The 21,844-nt window shown below is 48.0% G+C and overlaps 1 protein-coding gene across 1 annotated transcript in view; it reads left to right on the top strand.

Moving 5' to 3' along the window:
* The first annotated feature begins 9,763 nt into the window (after window positions 1–9,763).
* ntf4 (neurotrophin 4) overlaps window positions 9,764–21,844 on the top strand; it is a 39,378-nt gene continuing 27,297 nt past the window's right edge. Inside the window, exons 1-2 of the mRNA XM_033013197.1 lie at window positions 9,764–9,808; window positions 20,461–20,585. Of these exons, the coding sequence (XP_032869088.1) occupies window positions 20,492–20,585 (94 nt within the window). The 5' untranslated portion in view covers window positions 9,764–9,808; window positions 20,461–20,491. The remainder of the gene's footprint in view (window positions 9,809–20,460; window positions 20,586–21,844) is intronic.

Raw genomic sequence — 21,844 nt, 5'->3', positions numbered from 1 at the left:
CATCTTAGTTGGTTCTTGATGACGAAGGCTTCGATGATAGATGTTTTTCCTTCATTCAGCACGCTGACGTTGGTTCTTCTGTCTTCCCAACTGATGTTTAAGCTGCTTCGAAGACATAGTGTTTTCAGATGGCGTCGGCATGGTGTCCAGGTTCCTGATGCATACAGGAGCGTTGGAATCACCACTGCCTTGTACACTAACATTTTGGTGTCCGTTCAGAATTTGAACGACTCTTGATCGAAGACGTCCAAAAACTGTTCCAGCACACTTAAGACGATGTTGGATCTCGTCATCAAGGTCGACATTGGAGGAGAGGTGACTTCCAAGATACGGAAACTGATCCACATTTTCCAGGGTTGTTTCACCAAGATGAATTGATGGTTCTTTCCGATTTGTCTCCGTTGGTGACGATTGGTAGATAACCTGAGCCTTCTTGGAGTTGATGGTAAGTCCAAGTTTCGTGTATGCATTGTTGAAGGCAGTCGGGATCTGTTGCAGATGATTTTCTGAGAGAGCTGCAACACAGTTGTCGTCTGCGTATTGTATTGGAACTCGAAGGTACACAAAATTGCTGGAGGAACTCAGCGGGTGCAGCAGCATCTATGGAGCGAAGGAAATAGGCGACGTTTCGGGCCGAAACCCTTCTTCAGACTCTGTATTGTATTGGAACTCGATGAGGGAGCTCATAGATGTCTTAGTTTTGGACTTGAGACGGGCAAGATTGAAAAGTCTGCCATCTGTTCTGTAGACGATTTCCATTCCTGGGGGCAGGTCATCCTGGATGTTGTGGATGGTTGTCGCAATGAAGATAGTGAACAGTGTTGGGGCAATCACGCATCCCTGTTTCACTCCTGATCTGACTTGAAACGGCTCACAGTTGCTGTTGCTGGCCATGACTGTGACAAGCATGTCATCGTGGAGGAGTCAGGATTCAAATGTACTTTTCAGGACATCCATAGGTGGATAGGATGTCCCATTAGAGTTCCCTTGATACCGAGTCAATGGCCTTAGTGAGGTCGATCAATGCCATGTACAAAGGTTGTTGTTCAAAGCATTTTTCTTGTAGTTGAAGCATTGTGAAGATCATGTCGGCTGTTCCACGTGATGGTCTATATCCGGCTTGTGCCTCCGGAACGATCTTCTCCGGAAGCATCTCTGGAGAGAAGGAATGGGTGATGTTTCGGATCGAGACCTTTCTTCAGACTCAACCCGAAACGCCCCTCGTTCTTTCTTTCCAGAGATGCCGCCCATCCTGTTGAGTAACTTCTCATTGTTGACCCTGGTCTGAACGGACAATTGTCAACTTGTCTGACATAAGGAGGAAAACCTGCATGCTAATTTTCGCTCTTATCAACCCAACTTTCCACATCAGCGCTAATGCTCCACACATCCATTCTACTGTACATCACTGTGTCCCCATCTATCAATCTCACAATAGTCAATGGAGCAACCACAAACCTTCCCTCTGCCTCTGAATAAACGTTCTCTTATCTCGGTTTAAAATAGATGGCCACTTCTCCCTAGATTATGGCTCCAGTTCCAGACTCGGCAGACTCCCAAATTTACCTGCTTATCCTCTGTCAATCTCTTCCTATTCCGTGTTAACATGCAGCATCTCACGAACAAGCACATCAATATTGGTGCAGAGTGATGAGTGTACATTAGTCATTGAGCATGTGGTAGCAAACAAGACTTCCCGCCCAAGTGAATAACCTCACATCATCTGCTCCCTGATTGCTCACACGCTCCACCTACATTCCTCCACTTCCCAGCTCTCTTCAGCCTTGCTGTTCCACTTTGTACTCTCAGGCAACTTGTCCAGGGTGCTGCCTGGCTCCCCACCAGCAGTAGATCGGGGATATTTGCTCCTCCAGCTGATGTCACAAGATACCATTTTCCCCTTCAGTTGATATAATCAATGATGATGGCAAATCGGTGATCAATAATTATTTCTATGGATTGTCACCAGATCGAACCATTCCTCCACAGAACATAAAATGCATTTATTCTCTGGTCTCTGTCGCATTAGTAGAGTTAATATGACCTTTGCTAACTGTCCACATTGAAAGCAACTCCTTGCTGGTGAAACTCTTTCTTCAGGTTTGTTAATTCTGTACTTCCATCCAGTTTTCAGTTTAGATGAACGACTTGCTTGTGTCCACACTGTGCACTTGTCCTTCTCAAAATTTGGACTACATCTCGTCAATCTTTTCTGCAGTTTAAAAACTCACTCAACAATGGAAATCATAACTTGGTTGTAAATTGCACGATCACCCATTTACTGCTCTTTGCTGGGATCCTTTCAACCTGTTAATGGGCCCTGTTAAGTAGATTGCCTAAAACAAAGTAAACATTTTATAAAATTATGTAAAGTGCTGAAATAATTTATCTTATCTTAGAACATAATGTCTTGTCTGTGATTAGCATTGTTGATAGCTTTATGTGGATTGCTCACTTTGGGTAAATGTCATTGTTATTCATCACCAACATCATTAGATCTATTCAATTATACAAAAGGACAGAATGTTTATGAATGGAGCATGTAGTGTGGTGTCAGGGCTGCCAAAGTGTTTCCGAGCAAATTTGCTGTGATGTGTGAAGTAATGCATTGGGAAGGCAAGGAAAGGGAGTTCATGATCGATTTATTTCACTGACCCCTGGCAATCTGTGGCCAGCAGGAGAATGAGCATGTGGAGTTGCATTGCATTAAACCCACTCACTGGGACTGTCAGAGATTGGTAGATATGGGACTCTCCTTTGGGAGTAATTTGGTACCAGCCTATTGATACAAAATGAATATAATAATAAGGAACTTGGCAAGTTGGGCCGAAGGGCCAGTTTGCACGCTGTATGACTTTGTCAGGGGAATGAATGAACAGATGACGTTTCTGGTCAGGACCCTTCAGACTGAGGAACCGATGCTAGACAATGACAGCGTTGAATCTTGAACAGAGGGGCTTAGTTTTAAGGGGGCGGCAGGGGCATCATTTAAGAAGCATCGAGCTGTAAATGGGATTAATGTGAACAGGTGAATGATAGCAACATGAATGCGATGGGGCCAAGGAGTTCTACGCCACATGATTCTATGATTCCCTTTGAACTTCAGAACAAGGGGTCATCCATTTAAGATGGAATTAAGAATCAATGTAATCTCTCAGTAAGTCATGGATGTTTTAAAGTTCTCCACTCCAGGGAGTGTGCAGGCGGGTTTGATGAATGTATTGATGGTGGAGATAGTGGGGAGTTTGGATCGGAAGTGAAGCGGACATCATGATCTGATGGGCTCTGATTTAACAAAGTTGGAGCGGCCTCAAGGCAGCTGCTTCTGCAGCAACGAGCAGAGGTGATGGAAAACATGAAATGTACAAGACGTTCTTTGTCAATGATGGTGTCATCAGTTACAATGGGCCATGTTTTTGTCGGCAATGAGCATGAGTAGACTGGTAAAGGAAGTATTTGTATGTTAAACATTATATATCATCTACCTGTCTAAACACCATCACATAACTTTGTACTAAATTAATGGACCAATTTTGTCATTTGGAATTTGAAACAAAGTGTGTGATGTACTAGGTAGTTGAAGGTACTATATTAATGTTTAAGAAGCATTTAATCAAGGACAACTCATACCCTGACCATTCCCTCTTCAATCAGGCAGAAGATATGAAAGTTTGAAACATACCACCAGATTCAAGTGCAGCTTCACCCCCATGGTTATCAAACTCTAGAACAAACCTCTCCTTTGCTAACGATGTTTGCTAACTCTTGCTTCTTGGTCCTCCGAAATATTCCAAATGGAATTTAAACTGGAGATGGCAGAGGGTGGACTTAAACAAAAACGGATTCTAGGAGAAGAAGAGCTACCTTACATTTAGTTGCGTCTGGTTGGGTAACTATAGTAGGGTGAAGACTATCCCATGCTTTAATTGTGCGGGGAAGAATGCATTGCTGTACACATCTGTCGTGGTAGCTGGGATCACAAATTGGATCGAATGCCCTCGTCTGCTCCTAATTGGTTTGTGTTTGGTGTAGGCTTGGTCATCTATGTTGAGCTGACCATGTAACATTTTGTAAAAACAGGTCAAACGGTGATCTTCGACCACCATCTGCCAATCTACCACCTACAGCCTCAGCACTTTTTTTTTTATCCACACTTCTCTGCAGTTGTATTACTATATTCTGCCCTCTGGTTATTTTCCCTTTCACACTGCCTGATGTCGTCACTAATGGTAGAATTTGACGCAACAACAAACTTTGTCATTGTGTCTGGTTACAGGTGACAATTATAAGGCAATAGTTTGGAAGAAAAGGGAATAATTTGGCAGACTGTTTGGTTTCCAATCGGATACTTTAAAAGCAATGAAATAATTTTAGCTTTAAATAGTGCTTTAAAATCATCATCTGCACCATCTGGTAACGCTAAAACATTGAAGCCATCTGATAAATCATTGTTTTATTAAACGAGGATCCAAGTTGATAGGTTACAAGTGGTGCTGGGTTTCACCCTGTGCTGCTTTCTGCATTGATAATAATTCTCATCTGCTGCACGATACTCTACATCCATCTCCCATAGAAGTGAGGAAAGTACTTTTTGTGCAACTATTAAAAACCGGCTCAAGTTACAAAGACCCGGATAAAACCTGGACGCTCCTCGGATAAAACATGACGGAATTATCTGTGGCCACGTTAATATCAAATGCAACTCCAACTGAAGGCACGTCTGAAAGGGCTGACAGATTCACTCATCCAGAGGAAGGATGCTATCTTATAATGGTACAAAGGAAACCATTCAGCCCATCAATCCATGCTAGCCCCAGGCAAACATCACAGTCATCGACTTCCACTCTCCCCATATCCCTACAGTTGTTCTTTCCCACCAACTCTCTGGTTATCTTTGCTGATAACCTCTACCACAGGATAACTTACAGTAACTTCTTTAGGATGTGGGAGGATGTCCGAGGACTAGGATGAAACCCAACAGGTGACCGGGAGAATTGCAAACTCCAGACAGAAAACACACACGCTGAGGATTGAACCCCTGTCCTTGTGACACTAACCGCTGCACAGCCACACCGCCCAACTCCAGAAATAGTTTGCAGCAAGTACAACTGGTTCTGCCCTCTGGAGCGATTGGCCAGTTGGCATTGTGTAGAATGGTGAGTATGTTTGAAGGGTCCCGACCTGAAACGTCACCTATCCACGTTCCCCACAGATGCTGCCTGATCCGCTGAGTTACTCCAGCACTCTGAAACGTCACCGACCCACGTTCCCCACAGATGCTGCCTGACCCGCTGAGTTACTCCAGCACTCTGAAACGTCACCTATCCACGTTCTCCACAGATGCTGCCTGACTCGCTGAGTTACTCCAGCACTCTGTGAAACGTCACCTATCCACGTTCTCCACAGATGCTGCCTGACCCGCTGAGTTACTCCAGCACTCTGAAACGTCACCTATCCACGTTCTCCACAGATGCTGCCTGACTCGCTGAGTTACTCCAGCACTCTGTGAAACGTCACCTATCCACGTTCTCCACAGATGCTGCCTGACCCGCTGAGTTACTCCAGCACTCTGTAAAACGTCACCTATCCATGTTCTCCACAGATGCTGCCAGGCCCGCTGAGTTACTCCAGCACTCTGTAAAACGTCACCTATCCATGTTCTCCACAGATGCTGCCAGGCCCGCTGAGTTACTCCAGCACTTTGTATATTAATCAGCATCTGCAGTTCCTAGTGTCTGTTCTTGAAATAATCTAACACTTGCACCCATTGTAGTTCAGTTTCCATCCAACTTCTCCGTCTGTGAATTACCGTGATTTGGGTCGATCAGAGTTAGTTTCTGGATTATCTCCAACTTGACCCGTTCTCCAGATCTGAAACTTCAAAGGAGCTTGGAGCTGGCAACAGCGTTGTGTAATCGCAGCTCTGAATAAAAACTCCCTTTGTAAGTCCGTGCAAGGATGCAGTAACAGTGAGTGAGCTCAGTAATTAAAATCGCAGCACAGGGAGGAATTTTGCAAGATCATCTTAACACAGTTTGCAGTTTGTCACTAGCTTGGCCCTTACTATCTATCGTGCTTGCTACAACTGCAGAGTTTGACACAAACACCGCTGTTACCTTTGAAACATTTTCAATGTATTGAGCCAATTGATTCACATTGGTGTCAATCCTGGATTTCCTCGTCCATTCCGAGTTGTTCCTGAAGGAGGCAACGCTTTGGTCAGTCCAGACCACAGGACTGACCACTGTGGGTCAGAATAGTTCTTCTCTGAAGGATGGTGTTGAAACCTGATGATTTCGTTCCAAGAATTGTGGTTCCATGGTCACTGTTACTGATGTAATATATATTCATTTAATTACTTGACTTTTAATTTTAACAGCAATGCTGAAAACAGCTGGGCAGGCAACATCTGGAGTTAATATTCCAATCCTCGACCATTCGTCAGGTCCCAGACATGAAACAATAACTGTTTCTCTCTCCACAGATGTTTTTATTTCAGATTTCCAGCATCTGCAGATGTTCTGGTTTGCAGTAGTCGAATGGCCAGGAGACCAGACGGCAGACATGGTAAGAGGGGGAGGGTTAACTGGAGACTGTTGCTGGAGCTGATTTTGCCTTACGGTGAGTGCTGTAGAGCTGGTGACTTGTCAGGGATAGGCTGTCACTAACAACATGGAGAGACCAGGACAATATGCAGTGTCTATGGGAGAATGGAATGAAGACTTGCTCCTCCCAGGATTTCAATCTTTGTAACCTTTGCCTTACTTTAACCAGGCACTGCTGTAAAAGAATGTCATCTTTCAGGTGTAAAGTCAAACCAAAGCCTGATCAGTCCAACAAGAGAACTCGGACTATCTTTAGTTTAGAGATACAGTGCGGAACCGCACCGACCAGCTATCCCCACGCACCAACACTATCCCCACGCACCAACACTATCCCCACGCACCAACACTATCCCACACACACTAGGAACAATTTACATTTATACCGAGCCAATTAACCTACAAACCTACCTGTTTTTGGAATGTGGTAAGAAACCGAAGATCTTGGAGAAAACCCATGCAGTCACGAGGAGAACATATGAACTCCGTACAGACAGCACCCATAGTCAGGATCCAACCTGGGTCTCTGGTGCTGTAAGGTGGCAACTCTACTGCTGCACCAACATACCCCTTTTAATCTGACCTTTCTGGACTTTGTCTTGCACTAAACGTTATTCCCTTTATCCTGTATCTGTACACTGTAGACGGCTTGACCACTATGTGGACAGCTTGACCACTATGTGGACGGCTTGACCACTATGTGGACGGCTTGACCACTATGTAGACGGCTTGCCTCGGCTGGTGAACGAGCGAGAGGGTCGGGGTCAGGCCTACCATTCACCGTCATCTCACTTCTTCTTCTTCGAGTCCGTTGCAATCTCAGATGTCGTTCTGCCAGTATCTGGCGCAGGTCCTGGGGGCATGAGGCAAAGGATGCTGCACGATCGACGTGGTCATGAACAGCACCAGGAGGGAACGTTGTGGGAATTCTGATGCCTGTTAGTTCTGCTCGGGGATTTCAGGATAAAGAACCCACTGATCGGGAACCCCTTCGTCTTGGTGAAATGTCATTAGTTGGTTGGAGACACAAGGAGCATTTTCAATTGAGATAAGGCTGAAGAAGGGTTCTGACTGGAAACTTCGGCTGTCCATTCCCTCCACAGATGCTGCCGCTGAGTTTCTCCAGCACTCTGTAATTAGTCGGGTTAGTGCTTGAGGCCATTCCAAGATATTATTGGCATGACCTAAATGTAAATATCTCCTCCCATGAGATGGTGTTATTCACAACTTGCATTCCCTGCAAATCTTTCATCAGTCACTTCAGAGTTGCCCTGGAGATAATGTTGAGAAGTGATTGATTGATTAACTAACTATATCCAGTATTTCTGTGTTTGCTCATTCACATTTGTCTCTATAAGGTGGGACCTTATTTGATTTCTGGAAGCTAACCCTCCATTAATGAAGAACTTTGTGCCAATTTTAAACCATTACTTTACACAAAGTACAGATTTAAACTTGTTTACAAGTACATTGGGTAATGAAGTTGAAATGAAGTCATGTGTTAATGACTAGGTTAGATGAGATGGCTGGGGGGCAGAGCATGAATGAGGCTTGGATGACCTGCCTTGAGAATGGGCTGGGTTTGACGCTGTCATGGGGGTAGTGTGGATCCTGAGGGGGTCCAGACCAAGGCCCAAGGAGGTCTGGAACAAGGTCAAAGGAACTCTGGACCAAGGTCTGAGGAAGTCTTAACCGAGGCCCAAAGAGGTCCAGACCGATGTCGAGTCGGTCCCATGGGAAAGATGCACATGGAGCCAGTACTTCATCCTCAAGTCCTAACACGGAATTAGTGGCATTGACCTAACCACAACACTTCTCTGACTATGGAGGGAAAACTCAGCCTTCAGTACAAGTACGCTGTCTTTGAAATAGACGTGTGCCTCATGGTTCCAAATGTAATTGGAAAATGCACCTGTCCGCTCTGTACTTGCTTTATCTCCCTGGGGAGGTGACCAGTCAAAGACAGCAACATCTTCAACAACAGTGAGGTTGTCACGTATACCTAGGTACAGTGAAAAACATTGTGTGCTATCCAATCAAATCAGTTAATATTATACATAGATGTATCAAGGCAATCTAAAGCAAAGATGCAGAATGGTTCTCAGCATTGTAGCGCATCAGTTCCAGAGACAAAGTCCAATGTCTGCAATGGGGTAGAGGTGAATCGGACAGTACCCTGGTTTATGGAAGGACTGTTCAGAAGCCTGATAACGGGAAGAAGCTGTTCCTGAGTCTGGTGGTTTCAAGCTTCTGTACCTTCTGCCTGAAGGAGGAATGACTTGGATGGGAAAGGTCTTTGGTTATGGTCTTGGTAACGTGAAATGTAACTGGAGTCAATGGTGGGGAGTCTGGTCTGTGTGATGGACTGGGCTACACCGCAGTCTTGGGTAGTGTTCCCAAACCAAGCTGCCATGCAAACGAACAGTATGCATTCTATGGTGCATCTGTAGAAGTTTGTTAGCGTTACTGGAGACATGCCGAATGTCCTCGGTCTCCTCCACCTTCTTGGTATGTACTCCACCACGCTGCCTGAAGTTCCATCGCCTTGGTGACAATGAGGGAGAGGTTATTGTCCTGACACCAGGTCACTTAGTTCTCTCTCTCCTTCCTGTTCTCCATCTGGTTATTGTTTGAGATCTGACCCACCACAGTGGTGTCATGGGCAAAGCTGTAGATGGGGCCATTTGTGGGTCATTCACTTCCAGTCCAGAGCAGGTGGGAGCAGCGGCTACAAACCGAATGTTGCAAAACAAGAAGGGCAAAAGCTGACAATTTAATGATTTGCAAACATGATTTATTTTCTGAGCTTCATTTTAGTGATTTTACTTAATGGGGCAAATGTCTGAATGTCCCTGCTCTTTCTGGAAGGTACGTTGAGCAACATTCTGGAGTTCCACCGGGTATCGAGTCAACCTGTGATGTTTGCGTACATTGGCGAGTGTCAAACTAATCAAGTTATTCCAGAGCCGTGGTGTGATGGAGAGCGGATGTGACAGGCTGTCTGGAGTCAGGGTGTTGCAAGCTGTGCTGTGTATTGATTGGCCTGCAGCCGCCCGCTGCCTCTGGCCAACGTCCGTCCCTGTGAGAGGGAGGGATGTCGGGACCTCCATCTGCATCAAGCACATGGTCACAGTCAGTGGAGTTCAAACAAAGAACGGCAAGGATTATAAATGGAGCCGAGATGCCCACGTTCAAGAGAGCCCTAGGTAGGTACACGTCCCCTTTACTTGCTGCATTCCCCCTCTCCATCTCCACTGTCCTCCCCTCCTTGTCTACACCCATCTCCCACCACTGCCCTCCCCTCCTCCTCTACACCCCTCTCCCCCTCGCCTACACCCCTCTCCCCCTCGCCTACACCCCCCACCTCCCCCTCCCCTCTCCTTTCCCCACCTCCCCCCTCCATCTACACTGCCCTCACCTCTCCCCACATCTCCCTAAATCACCTCTCCCTCCCCTCACCCTCTACACCACCCTGCCCCACTCCCCTCTCCCCCACCTCCTGTGCGGTTACAGGCAGTGGGTTTTGCCTCAGATGGTGACTGAGGGCACAGTTTGTTACACAGCCCAGCAGTGGGGCCCTGTGTGGGTGGTACATGGTGGTGCGGGTACACGTGGTGCGGGTACACGTGGTGCGGGTACACATGGTGCGTGTACACGTGGTGTGTATACCGTGGTGCGGGTACACGTGGTGTGTGTACACATGGTGCGGGTACACCGTGGTGCGGGTGTACACGTGCGGGTACACGTGGTGTGTGTACACGTGTGTGTACACGTGTGTATACCGTGGTGCGGGTACACGTGGTGTGTGTACACGTGGTGTGTGTACACGTGGTGTGTGTACACGTGGTGCGGGTACACCGTGGTGCGGGTATACCCGTGGTGTGGGTACACGTGGTGTGTGTACACGTGTGTATACCGTGGTGCGGGTATACCCGTGGTGTGTGTACACGTGTGTATACCGTGGTGTGGGTACACGTGGTGTGTGTACACGTGGTATGTATACCGTGGTGTGGGTACACGTGGTGTGGGTACACGTGGTGTGTACATGTGGTGTGTGTACACGATGGTGGGGCTGGTGCAGACAGGAACGTGTCTGCTCTGCTCATTACCGGCCACTGTGTTCCCAGCGTCAGGTTCCCTGTGTCCACAGCGGGCAGGTTCCTGGAGGAAGCCTGCAGTCTGAAACCATTTTAACATCTGCTCCATGTTTGTCGTGGAGAGGCTGAGAGAGGGGTCGCCACTGGCTGACAGAGAGGTGTTTCTGTAACGACAGTCTGTGGCACTCTGAGCCCACCCGCCTGGCGAACAGTTGTATTGGTGTTATTTTCTGGGCATTTGTTCCCCATTTGTATTTACCCTCAGAGAGGGCAGGCTGGTATCTGAGTATGGCGTGAGAATGGAAGATTACCCCCCAAACAGAAATAGTGGGAAAGCGTTTATGGGGACTCCCTCACTTGGAGTTGTATAGATAGGAGTTACAGGGAGGTGGTCACTCCAAGACCACGGGAGACAGAAAACTGGGTCACAGTTAGGAAGGGCAACGGGCAGAGGCAGGGACTGGTGAGTACCCCGGTGGCTGTACACCTTGAAAATAAGTACTCATGTTTGAGTAAAGGTGGGGGAGACAGCCTACCTGGGGGCAGCGACAGCGGCCGGGCCTCTGGCATAAAGACCGGTCCTGTTGCTCAGAAGGGTAAGGAAAAGAAGAGGAGGGCAATTGTAATAGGGGACTCTATAGTCAGGGGGTCGGATAGGCGATTCGGTGGACGCAGACAAGAGACCCGGATGGTAGTTTGCCTCCCTGGTGCCAGGGTCAGGGATGTGTCTGAACGGGTCCAAGAAATCCTGAAATGGGAGGGAGAGGAGCCTGAAGTTGTGGTACATATAGGAACCAACGACATAGGTAAAAAAAGAGAAGAGGTCCTGAAAGAAGAATTTAGGGAGTTAGGTAGAGAGTTAAGGAGAAGGACTGCAAAGGTAACAATCTCAGGATTACTGCCTGTGCCACGCGACAGTGAGAGTAGGAATGGAGCGAGGTGGAGGATAAATGAGTGGATGAGGGACTGGTGCAGTGGGTATGGATTCAAGTTTCTGGATCATTGGGACCTCTTTTGGGGAAGGTGCGACCTGTACAGAAAGGACGGGTTGCACTTGAACTCGAGGGGGACCAATATCCTGGCGGGGAGATTTGCAAAGGCTACTGGGGAGACTAGTATGGTTGGGGGGAGGGACTCAAATTGGGAAAGCTAGCAGTCAGTGTGTGAGGCAGGAGGCAGAGAATGGTAGCACTCTGACCCAAAATGTAGGGGAGAGAGAAGAAAAAGACAATAAACAGAGAATAAGAGAGGGTGTGTTTCTTAAATGTGTATATTTTAATGCTAGGAGCATTGTAAGAAAGGTGGATGAACTTAGAGCCTGCATTGACACCTGGAAGTATGATGTTGTGGCGATCAGTGAAACATGGTTGCAGGAGGGCTGTGGTTGGAAACTAAATATTCCAGGATTTCGTTGCTTCAGGTGTGATAGAATTGGAGGGGCAAGAGGTGGAGGTGTTGCATTGCTTATCAGGGAAGATATTACAGCAGTGCTTTGGCAGGATAGATTAGAGGACTCGTCTAGGGAGGCTATTTGGGTGGAACTGAGAAATGGGAAAGGGGTAGCAACACTTATAGGGGTGTATTATAGACCGCCAAATGGGGAGCGAGAATTGGAAGAGCAAATATGTAAGGAGATTGGAGATATTAGTAGTAAGCACAAGGTAGTGATTGTGGGAGATTTCAATTTTCCACACATAGACTGGGAAACACATTCTGTAAATGGGCTGGATGGGTTGGAGTTTGTAAAATGTGTGCAGGATAGTTTTTTGCAGCAATACATAGAAGTACCTACTAGAGAAGGGGCGGTGCTGGACCTCCTGTTTGGAAATGAGACGGGTCAGGTGGCAGAGGTATGCGTTGGGGAACAGTTCGGGACCAGTGATCACAATACCATTAGTTTCAATATAATTATGGAGAGGGTCAGAACTGGACCTAGGGTTGAGATTTTTGATTGGAGAAAGGCTAACTTTGAGGAGATGCGAAAGGATTTAAAAGGAGTAAATTGGGACATTTTGTTTTATGGGAAAGATGTGGTAGAGAAATGGAGTACATTTAAAGGTGAAATTTTAAGAGTACAGAATCTTTATGTCCCTGTTCGGTTGAAAGGAAATAGTAAAAATCGGAAAGAGCCATGGTTTTCAAGGGAAATTGGACACTTGGTTCGGAAAAAGAGGGAGATCTACAATAATTATAGGCAGCATGGAGTAAATGAGGTGCTTGAGGAGTATAAAGAATGTAAAAAGAATCTTAAGAAAGAAATTAGAAAAGCTAAAAGAAGATATGAGGTTGCTTTGGCAAGTAAGGTGAAAGTAAACCCAAAGGGTTTCTACAGCTATATTAATAGCAAAAGGATAGCGAGGAATAAAATTGGTCCATTAGAGAGTCAGAGTGGACAGCTATCTGCAGAGCCAAAAGAGATGGGGGAGATATTGAACAATTTCTTTTCTTCGGTATTCACCAAGGAGAAGGATATTGAATTATGTGAGGTAAGGGAAATGAGTAGAGTAGCTATGGAAACTATGAGATTCAAAGAAGAGGAAGTACTGACACTTTTGAAAATATGAAAGTGGATAAGTCTCCAGGTCCGGACAGGATATTCCCTAGGACATTGAGGGAAGTTAGTGTAGAAATAGCAGGGGCTATGACAGAAATATTTCAAATGTCATTAGAAACGGGAATAGTGCCGGAGGATTGGCGTACTGCGCATGTTGTTCCATTGTTTAAAAAGGGGTCTAAGAGTAAACCTAGCAATTATAGACCTGTTAGTTTGACGTCAGTGGTGGGCAAATTAATGGAAAGGATACTTAGAGATAATATATATATAAGCATCTGGATAAACAGGGTCTGATTAGGAACAGTCAACATGGATTTGTGCCTGGAAGGTCATGTTTGACTAATCTTCGTGAATTTTTTGAAGAGGTTACTCGGGAAATTGATGAGGGTAAAGCAGTGGATGTTGTATATATGGACTTCAGTAAGGCCTTTGACAAGATTCCTCATGGAAGGTTGGTTAAGAAGGTTCAATGGTTGGGTATTAATGGTGGAGTAGCAAGATGGATTCAACAGTGGCTGAATGGGAGATGCCAGAGCGTAATGGTGGATGGTTGTTTGTCAGGTTGGAGGCCAGTGACTAGTGGGGTGCCACAGGGATCTGTGTTGGGTCCACTGTTGTTTGTCATGTACATCAATGATCTGGATGATGGTGTGGTAAATTGGATTAGTAAGTATGCAGATGATACTAAGATAGGTGGGGTTGTGGATAATGAAGTAGATTTTCAAAGTCTACAGAGAGATTTATGCCAGTTGGAAGAGTGGACTGAAAGATGGCAGATGGAGTTTAATGCTGATAAGTGTGAGGTGCTACATCTTGGCAGGACAAATCAAAATAGGACGTACATGGTAAATGGTAGGGAATTGAAGAATGCAGGTGAACAGAGGGATCTGGGAATAACTGTGCACAGTTCCCTGAAAGTGGAATCTCATGTAGATAGGGTGGTAAAGAAAGCTTTTGGTGTGCTGGCCTTTATAAATCAGAGCATTGAGTATAGAAGTTGGGATGTAATGTTAAAATTGTACAAGGCATTGGTGAGGCCAATTCTGGAGTATGGGGTACAATTTTGGTCGCCTAATTATAGGAAGGATGTCAACAAAATAGAGAGCGTACAGAGGAGATTTACTAGAATGTTGCCTGGGTTTCAGCAACTAAGTTACAGAGAAAGGTTGAACAAGTTAGGGCTTTATTCTTTGGAGCGCAGAAGGTTAAGGGGGGACTTGATAGAGGTCTTTAAAATGATGAGAGGGATAGACAGAGTTGACGTGGATAAGCTTTTCCCACTGAGAGTAGGGAAGATTCAAACAAGGGGACATGACTTGAGAATTAAGGGACAGAAGTTTAGGGGTAACATGAGGGGGAACTTCTTTACTCAGAGAGTGGTGGCTGTGTGGAATGAGCTTCCAGTGAAGGTGGTGGAGGCAGGTTCGTTTTTATCATTTAAAAATAAATTGGATAGTTATATGGACGGGAAAGGAATGGAGGGTTATGGTCTGAGCGCAGGTATATGGGACTAGGGGAGAATACGTGTTCGGCACGGACTAGAAGGGTCGAGATGGCCTGTTTCCGTGCTGTAATTGTTATATGGTTATATGATATCTGGGGCCCTGAAAGTGACAACACCAGTCGATGGAGTTGGAAACCAGGGCTTGCCTTCATCGGTCCAGCACTGAGTCTTTGGTCAGGCCACATTTGGAGTATTGCGTGCAGTCCTGGTCGCCCCCATTACAGGAAGAATGTGGAGGCTTTGGAGATGGTGCAGAGGAGGTTCACCAGAATGCCACCTGGATTAGAAGGTTTAGCTACAAGGAGAGGATGGATAGACTTGGATTGTTTTCTCTGGAATACCAAAGGTTGGAGACTTGATAGAAGTATATAAAATTATGAGAAGCATAGACATGGTCGACATTCAGAACCTTCATTCTAAGGTGGAAATGTCAAATACTAAAGGGCAAAATATCAAATAGCAAATACTTAAGGTGAAGGGGGGAAAGTTTAATGGAACAGTGCGAGAAAGTTGAGAGACTTTTGGATTGACATCTGGTTATGCAGGGAATGGAGGGACCTGGATTATGTCCCAGCCGACACAAGGCTGCCGCACGCTGACACACGCTCTCACACGCTGACACACGCTCTCACACGCTGACACACGCTGACACACACGCTGACACACGCTCTCACACGCTGACACGCTCTCACATGCTGACACACGCTCTCACACGCTGACACACGCTCTCACACACTGACACACGCTCTCACATGCTGACACACACGCTCTCACACACTGACACGCTCTCACACGCTGACACGCGCTCTCACACGCTGACACACACGCTGACACACACGCTCTCACACGCTGACACACGCTCTCACACGCTGACACGCTCTCACACGCTGACACACGCTGACACACGCTCTCACACGCTGCCCTGCAGAAACCCTCAACGTTTGTTTTCACAGCTACCTTTTTGACCACATCGCATCGACATTACAAATATCATGTGGAGATTGGGAAGATTACATTTCAGAATAAAAATGATTTACAAGCTGACCTTGGGGCCGAGAACGTTTGTGAAACCCAAGATGATTTTGGTCAATGGAGGATGGTGTGTGGGTGAGGGTTGTGATGAGAGTAACCTAACTCTAAGCATGGGTGTTGTGTCTACAGCCACAGACCGCCAACACACGGGGGACACCCCCCAGTCCAGGGGCAGTGTCACGCTGATCACGGGACGTCACGCGTGTCTGGGCGTGACCAGTTTGAGGGATTCCCACCACTGTGGCTCATCAGGACATCTGTGATTTATTGCAAGTCTCCCTCAATAAGAAGATTCTGCCAAAGAATAGAGACTTCCCCCTTAAACTAAACACAACAGCGGAGAAGTCTTCAGCCCTGCTCCTTCATTCATTCATTACAACCTTGCCTGATCTCAATTCCTGCTCCCTTCCTTACTTCCACTATCCCCATATTCCAAACATTCTCTGCTACACCGGAGGCTGAGGGGAGCCCTTCTTCTTGCCTATGGCGTGCACACCGTAAAGTTGAAGGTCAACTTGTTCTATTTGATCCATTTGGTTGTGCACGTCAGGTTGATTGCATTTGTCGAAACAGGGCGGACCACATGAAGGTTGCAATCTCCCACCCCAGGGGAGAGCTGATAGACGTTTATAACATTTTGAGAGGCAAAGATAGACAGTGAGAACCTTTATCCCAGGATGGAAATGTCAAAGACTAGAGGGCACACGGTCAGATTAGAGGGGCAAAGTTTAAGGAGATGTGCGGGGCAAGTTTTGTTTACCCAGAGGGTGGTGGGTGCCTGGAACGTGCTGCCAGGGGTGGTGGTGGAGGCAGATATAATAGTGGCGTTTAAGAGGCTTTTAGACAGGCACATGCATATGCAGGCAGAGGGGATTGGTTTACTTGGCATCATGTTCAGTACGGACATTGTGGGCTGAAGGGCCTGATCCTGTGCTGTTCTGCTCTACATTTTATGTTCTTTTCTGCGCACACATCACTTGGGAACAAATGGGAGGAAATTCTTCCTCACACAAATCATGAATCAGTTCAACTATTCACGCCGTCCTCAGCTCACTGTGCCTGGAGCTCGGGAATTGGAATGTGGAATCTGGAGAGGAGATTCACTGCTTGTGGACCTGGTGCTGCTTCAGGTGGTGGAGGAGAGATTGGACAAGTTGTGGCAAGCAAGTTTATTTATGCAACAAGGCAATGCAAAGTGCTTTACACAAAGCATTAAAAAACAATTGAAAACAGTCATTAAAAAGAATAGAAAATAAAACAAGCTAAAATGGAATAAGACAAGTATAAAATATAAGAATAAGATTACAATGCAGAGTTAGAAATTAATAATTATTTAATTTAATTAAAATTAATTAAGGGGAGACTAGACTGAGGTGGGGAAAGTTACAAACAGCATGAATATTGTCCCCATGTGTACCCAAGTGTTCTCTTTACGCTACCTGTTGTACTCGTGTAGAGAGAGCACACGAATCACACTGCAGCTACACTGACTACAGTCAAACTACCAATTGTGCCAACTTTGTGTTATCCAGGCAAATCCTGAGCAGAACACAGTTGCTGAAGTTAAGTGTTGTGCAGTGTTCAAGAGCTCATGTTGCTGGGAAGCAGCTGTGTGGGTCAGCGTGGTGTGATCAGGGCGGTGCGGGGTCAGGGTGGCGTGGGGTCAGGGTGGTGAGGGTCAGGGTGATGTGGTCAGGGTGGGAGGGTGGTGTGGGGTCAGGGTGGTGTGGGGTCAGGGTGGTGCGGGGTCAGGGCGGTGCGGGGTCAGGGCGGTGCGGGGTCAGGGCGGCGCGGGGTCAGGGCGGCGCGGGGTCAGGGCGGCGCGGGGTCAGGGCGGCGCGGGGTCAGGGCGGCGCGGGGTCAGGGCGGCGCGGGGTCAGGGCGGCGCGGGGTCAGGGCGGCGTGGGGTCAGGGCGGCGTGGGGTCAGGGCGGCGTGGGGTCAGGGCGGCGTGGGGTCAGGGTGGCGTGGGGTCAGGGTGGCGTGGGGTCAGGGGCGTGGGGTCAGTGGCGTGGGGTCAGTGTGGCGTGGGGTCAGTGTGGCGTGGGGTCAGTGTGGTGTCGGTCAGGGTGGCGCCGGGTCAGGGTGCGGGTCAGGGTGCGGGTCAGGGTGGCGTGGGGTCAGGGTGGCGTGGGGTCAGGGTGGGGTCAGGGTGGCGTGGGGTCAGGGTGGCGCGGGGTCAGGGTGGCGTGGGGTCAGGGTGGTGTCGGTCAGGGTGGCGTGAGGTCAGGGTGGTGTCGGTCAGGGTGGCGTGAGGTCAGGGTGGCGTGGGGTCAGGGTGGCGTGGGGTCAGGGTGGCGTGGGGTCAGGGTGGCGTGGGGTCAGGGTGGCGCGGGGTCAGGGTGGCGCGGGGTCAGGGTGGCGCGGGGTCAGGGTGGCGCGGGGTCAGGGTGGCGCGGGGTCAGGGTGGCGCGGGGTCAGGGTGGTGTCGGTCAGGGTGGTGTCGGTCAGGGTGGAGTGGGATCAGGGTGGAGTGGGATCAGGGTGGAGTGGGATCAGGGTGGAGTGGGATCAGGGTGGAGTGGGATCAGGGTGGTGCGGGGTCAGGGTGGTGTGGGTCTTTGATGGCATTGACTGCTCTTATACCTGACTACATTGGGCTCATGTACAACATGTGTAACATGTATTATTAGAGCGGAGGTGCAGTGCAGCTGAACACAAACTCGCTGCTGTGCCTGGAAGGTTTTGCAGCTGTTGCAAATAAAATGTATTATTTGTGAGGTAGCACTAACTAATGATAGAAAATTCTGTGTTGGAAATGGTTTCCACCTTGTGGTGTGGCAACTGGTCCTGAGCACCTCAGCTGTTTGCGATTGAAACGGATCTGTGTGCAATGTGTCTCCATCACTCGCCCAAAACATGTCCCCTTAAAGCGGCAATTAGGCGGAGGCGACAGCAAATGCAGGGGAGGTGTGGGCCCCACCGTGTCCATGTGTCAGTGAGGAACCCAGCAACAGACAGGGAGGGATCCCGGGGAAACTCCAGAACATTCCGCATTATGGTACCGGGTATTAGAAGTCAGAGGTCAGAGGGTGATACTGCACGGCAACATGCCCTTCGGCCCATCTGTATCAGTCCGTTACCCAACATTGGGCCAAATACCAGAGAGAATCAGCATTTGGCTGAAACCCCTCGAAACCTCCTCAGTCTTTTAAAAGTCGTGATTGTATCCACTTCTATAGATTCCTCTGGCAGCTTGTTCCATGCGGACTACCCTCCGAGTGGAAAAGTTGCCCCTGAAATCCCTCTTAAATCTTTTTCTTCGCCTTATGCCAATGTCCTCTAGTTTTAGAATCCTGTACTCTGGAAAAAATACTTTATCCTCCTGATCTTGTCCACCTCAGTAAAGTCACCTACACTGCAATGGAATATTCCCAGCCTATCCAACCTATCCTGATAATCCGAGCCCACAAGCCCAGGCAATATCCCGGAGAATCTGGTCTGCATCCTTTCCAACGTGCCGGCATCCTTCCTGTAGCCGGGCAACCAGAACTGTCTGCAGTGTTGCGACAGATATCACAGGCTCAGTAACTGCGGCCCAGAGCGGTGAGGCTGAGTGAGACTGAACAGCCTGGATCAGTCACATCATGGCAGGACTGACGGCCTTGGCAGTTGCTCAGAAAGGGACGTGTGTGTGACGAAAGCAAGGCGCTGAGTTCCAGTGTCTGCCGTGACTCAGATCCATCAGAAGGTGTGAATCATCTCATGGTGATCTACAACGTAACGATGCTGTGTGAGGCTGCAGCCACTGCAGGTAACACCGAGTTACTGAACTCTTTGTGAAGTTTTATACAGACTGAACGCAGACAGATGGGGCACAAAGAAGGTGCGCTCAGTGTGTCACAGAGAGTCACAGAGCACAGAGCAGGCCCTTTCGGCCCAACATGTCCATTCTAACCACCAAATAACCATCTATATGAGGAGGAAGGAACTGCTGGTTTAAACCAAAAGACAGACACAAAAAGCTGGAGTAACTCAACGGGTCAGGCAGCATCTCTGGAGCGAAGGAATAGGTGACGTTTCGGGTCGAGACCCTTATTTAGACTGAGAGTTAGAGGAAAGGGAACCGAGAGATATAGACGATGATAGAGAGATATAGAACAGAATGAAAAAAATGCAAAAAGTAATGATCAAGGAAAGGTGGAGCCGACAATGGTCCATTGTTGATTCTGGAGTAGGGTACAGACAACTGTGAAACTAGTATGACGACTAGGGTGGGAGAGGGGATGCAAGGGTTACGTCTAGTAAGGTGACCAAAACCAAACACAATAATACCATAAGACATAGGAGCAGTTAGGCCATTCGGCCCATCAAGTCTACTCCGCCATTCAATCATGGCTGATCTATCTTTCCCTCTCAACCCCATTCTCCTGCCCTCTCCCCATACTAATCAAGAATCTATCAATCTCCGCCTTAAATATATCGAATGACTTGTGGCCTCCACAGCCATCTGTAGTAATGAATTCCACAGATTCACCACCCTGTGACTAAAGAAATTCCTCCTCATCTCCTTTCTAAAAGTTTGTCCTTTAATTCTGAGGCTGTGGCCTCTAGTCCTATACTCTCCCACTGGTGAAAACATCCTCTCCACATCCACTCTATCCAGGCCTCTCACTATTCGGTCAGTTTAGATGAGGTCTGGAAATAATAATAACTGTTTCTCTCTCCACAGAGACTGCCTGACCTGCAGAGTATTTCAGGTTATGGCCGAGGCTGCGGATGATGTGTTGCGATACAGACTGTGGCTGCCGAGAAACTTTAAACAGCAGGAGGGTGGAGGAGGTATGTGTACAAAGGGTATGTGTACAAAGGGTATGTGTACAAAGGGTATGTGTACAAAGGGTATGTGTACAAAGGGTATGTGTACAAAGACTTCCCAATGCATGGAGCCATCGCCCAATGAATGTATTTTGGTGTTGCTTTTTATCGTATGTGTACTGGTCGGGATACAGCAACAAACTCTGTACGCTCTCTGGGCTGCTCAGACCTTGCAATAACTAGTGTAGCTGGGACATGTTGGCTGGTTTGGGCAATGTGGGCGGAAGGGTCTGACTCGATACTGCATTACTATGAGAACATCAGGTTACACAAAAGCAGGAAGGAAACAGAGCACAGAATATAGTGAAGATAGACACAAAATGCCAGAGTATCTCAGCGGGTCAGGCAGCATCTGGAAGAAAGGAATAGGTGACGTTTCTGGTCAAGACCCTTCTTCCTACGCAGAATATAGTGTTACAGCTACAGAGAAAGTGCAGATAAAAATAAGTGCAAGGGCCGCAGAGTGGTAGATTGGAAGATGAGAATTTCATCGTAGGCTTGAGGGGTCCATTTATGAGCCTGGTAACAGCAGGAAAGAAGCTGATCTTGAATCTGGTGACGCATGTCTCCAAGATCTTGTATCGTCTGCTTGACGGGAGAGGGGGTGAGGGAGGGGGTGGGGAGGGGAGGGAAGGGGTGAGGGACAAAGGAAGGGGGTGGGGAGGGGTGAGGAGGAGGGGGTGAGGGAGGTGAGGGGGTGGGGAGGGAGGGAGGGAGGGGGTGGTGAGGGGGAGGGGTGAGGAGGAGGGGGTGAGGGAGGGGAGGGTGAGTGCAGGTCTGTGTAATGGGCTGGGCTCCAGTTAGCAGGGGTGTCTGTCTAAAGGCAGGGCTGGGTTTGTACTCATCAGGGATCCAACAACAGGGATGTATGTTCTGGAGAAGAGGGAGAGGGGGGGTGGGGGGGATTTGTGGTCTGTGTCACTCAGGTGACCAGCAGGTTTCCAGACAGATAATTACGCTGCAGTCTCCCACTAATCAAGACATCTGTCACACTAAAGCGTATTGATTTCCCGGGTCACAGTGTGGTCTGGCAGCTCTGGACAGATCGAGTGTCCGCCCGCATCAGGTTGCACCCTCAGTCTTCACAGCGAGGCGGCTCTTTGATGTTTGCGGAGCGCGCGGGGGGGGGGGGGGGGGGCTTGTGTGTGTACACCAGTGCTTGTGTGTGTACACCAGGGCTTGTGTGTGTGTACACCAGGGTTTGTCCGTATACACCAGGGCTTGTGTGTGTGTGTACA

Source organism: Amblyraja radiata, chromosome 38 (genome assembly GCF_010909765.2).
Source record: "Amblyraja radiata isolate CabotCenter1 chromosome 38, sAmbRad1.1.pri, whole genome shotgun sequence".
NCBI lineage: Eukaryota > Metazoa > Chordata > Chondrichthyes > Rajiformes > Rajidae > Amblyraja > Amblyraja radiata.
Note: the sequence above shows the minus strand (reverse complement) of the source record. Positions and strands in the feature narration are given on the sequence as shown.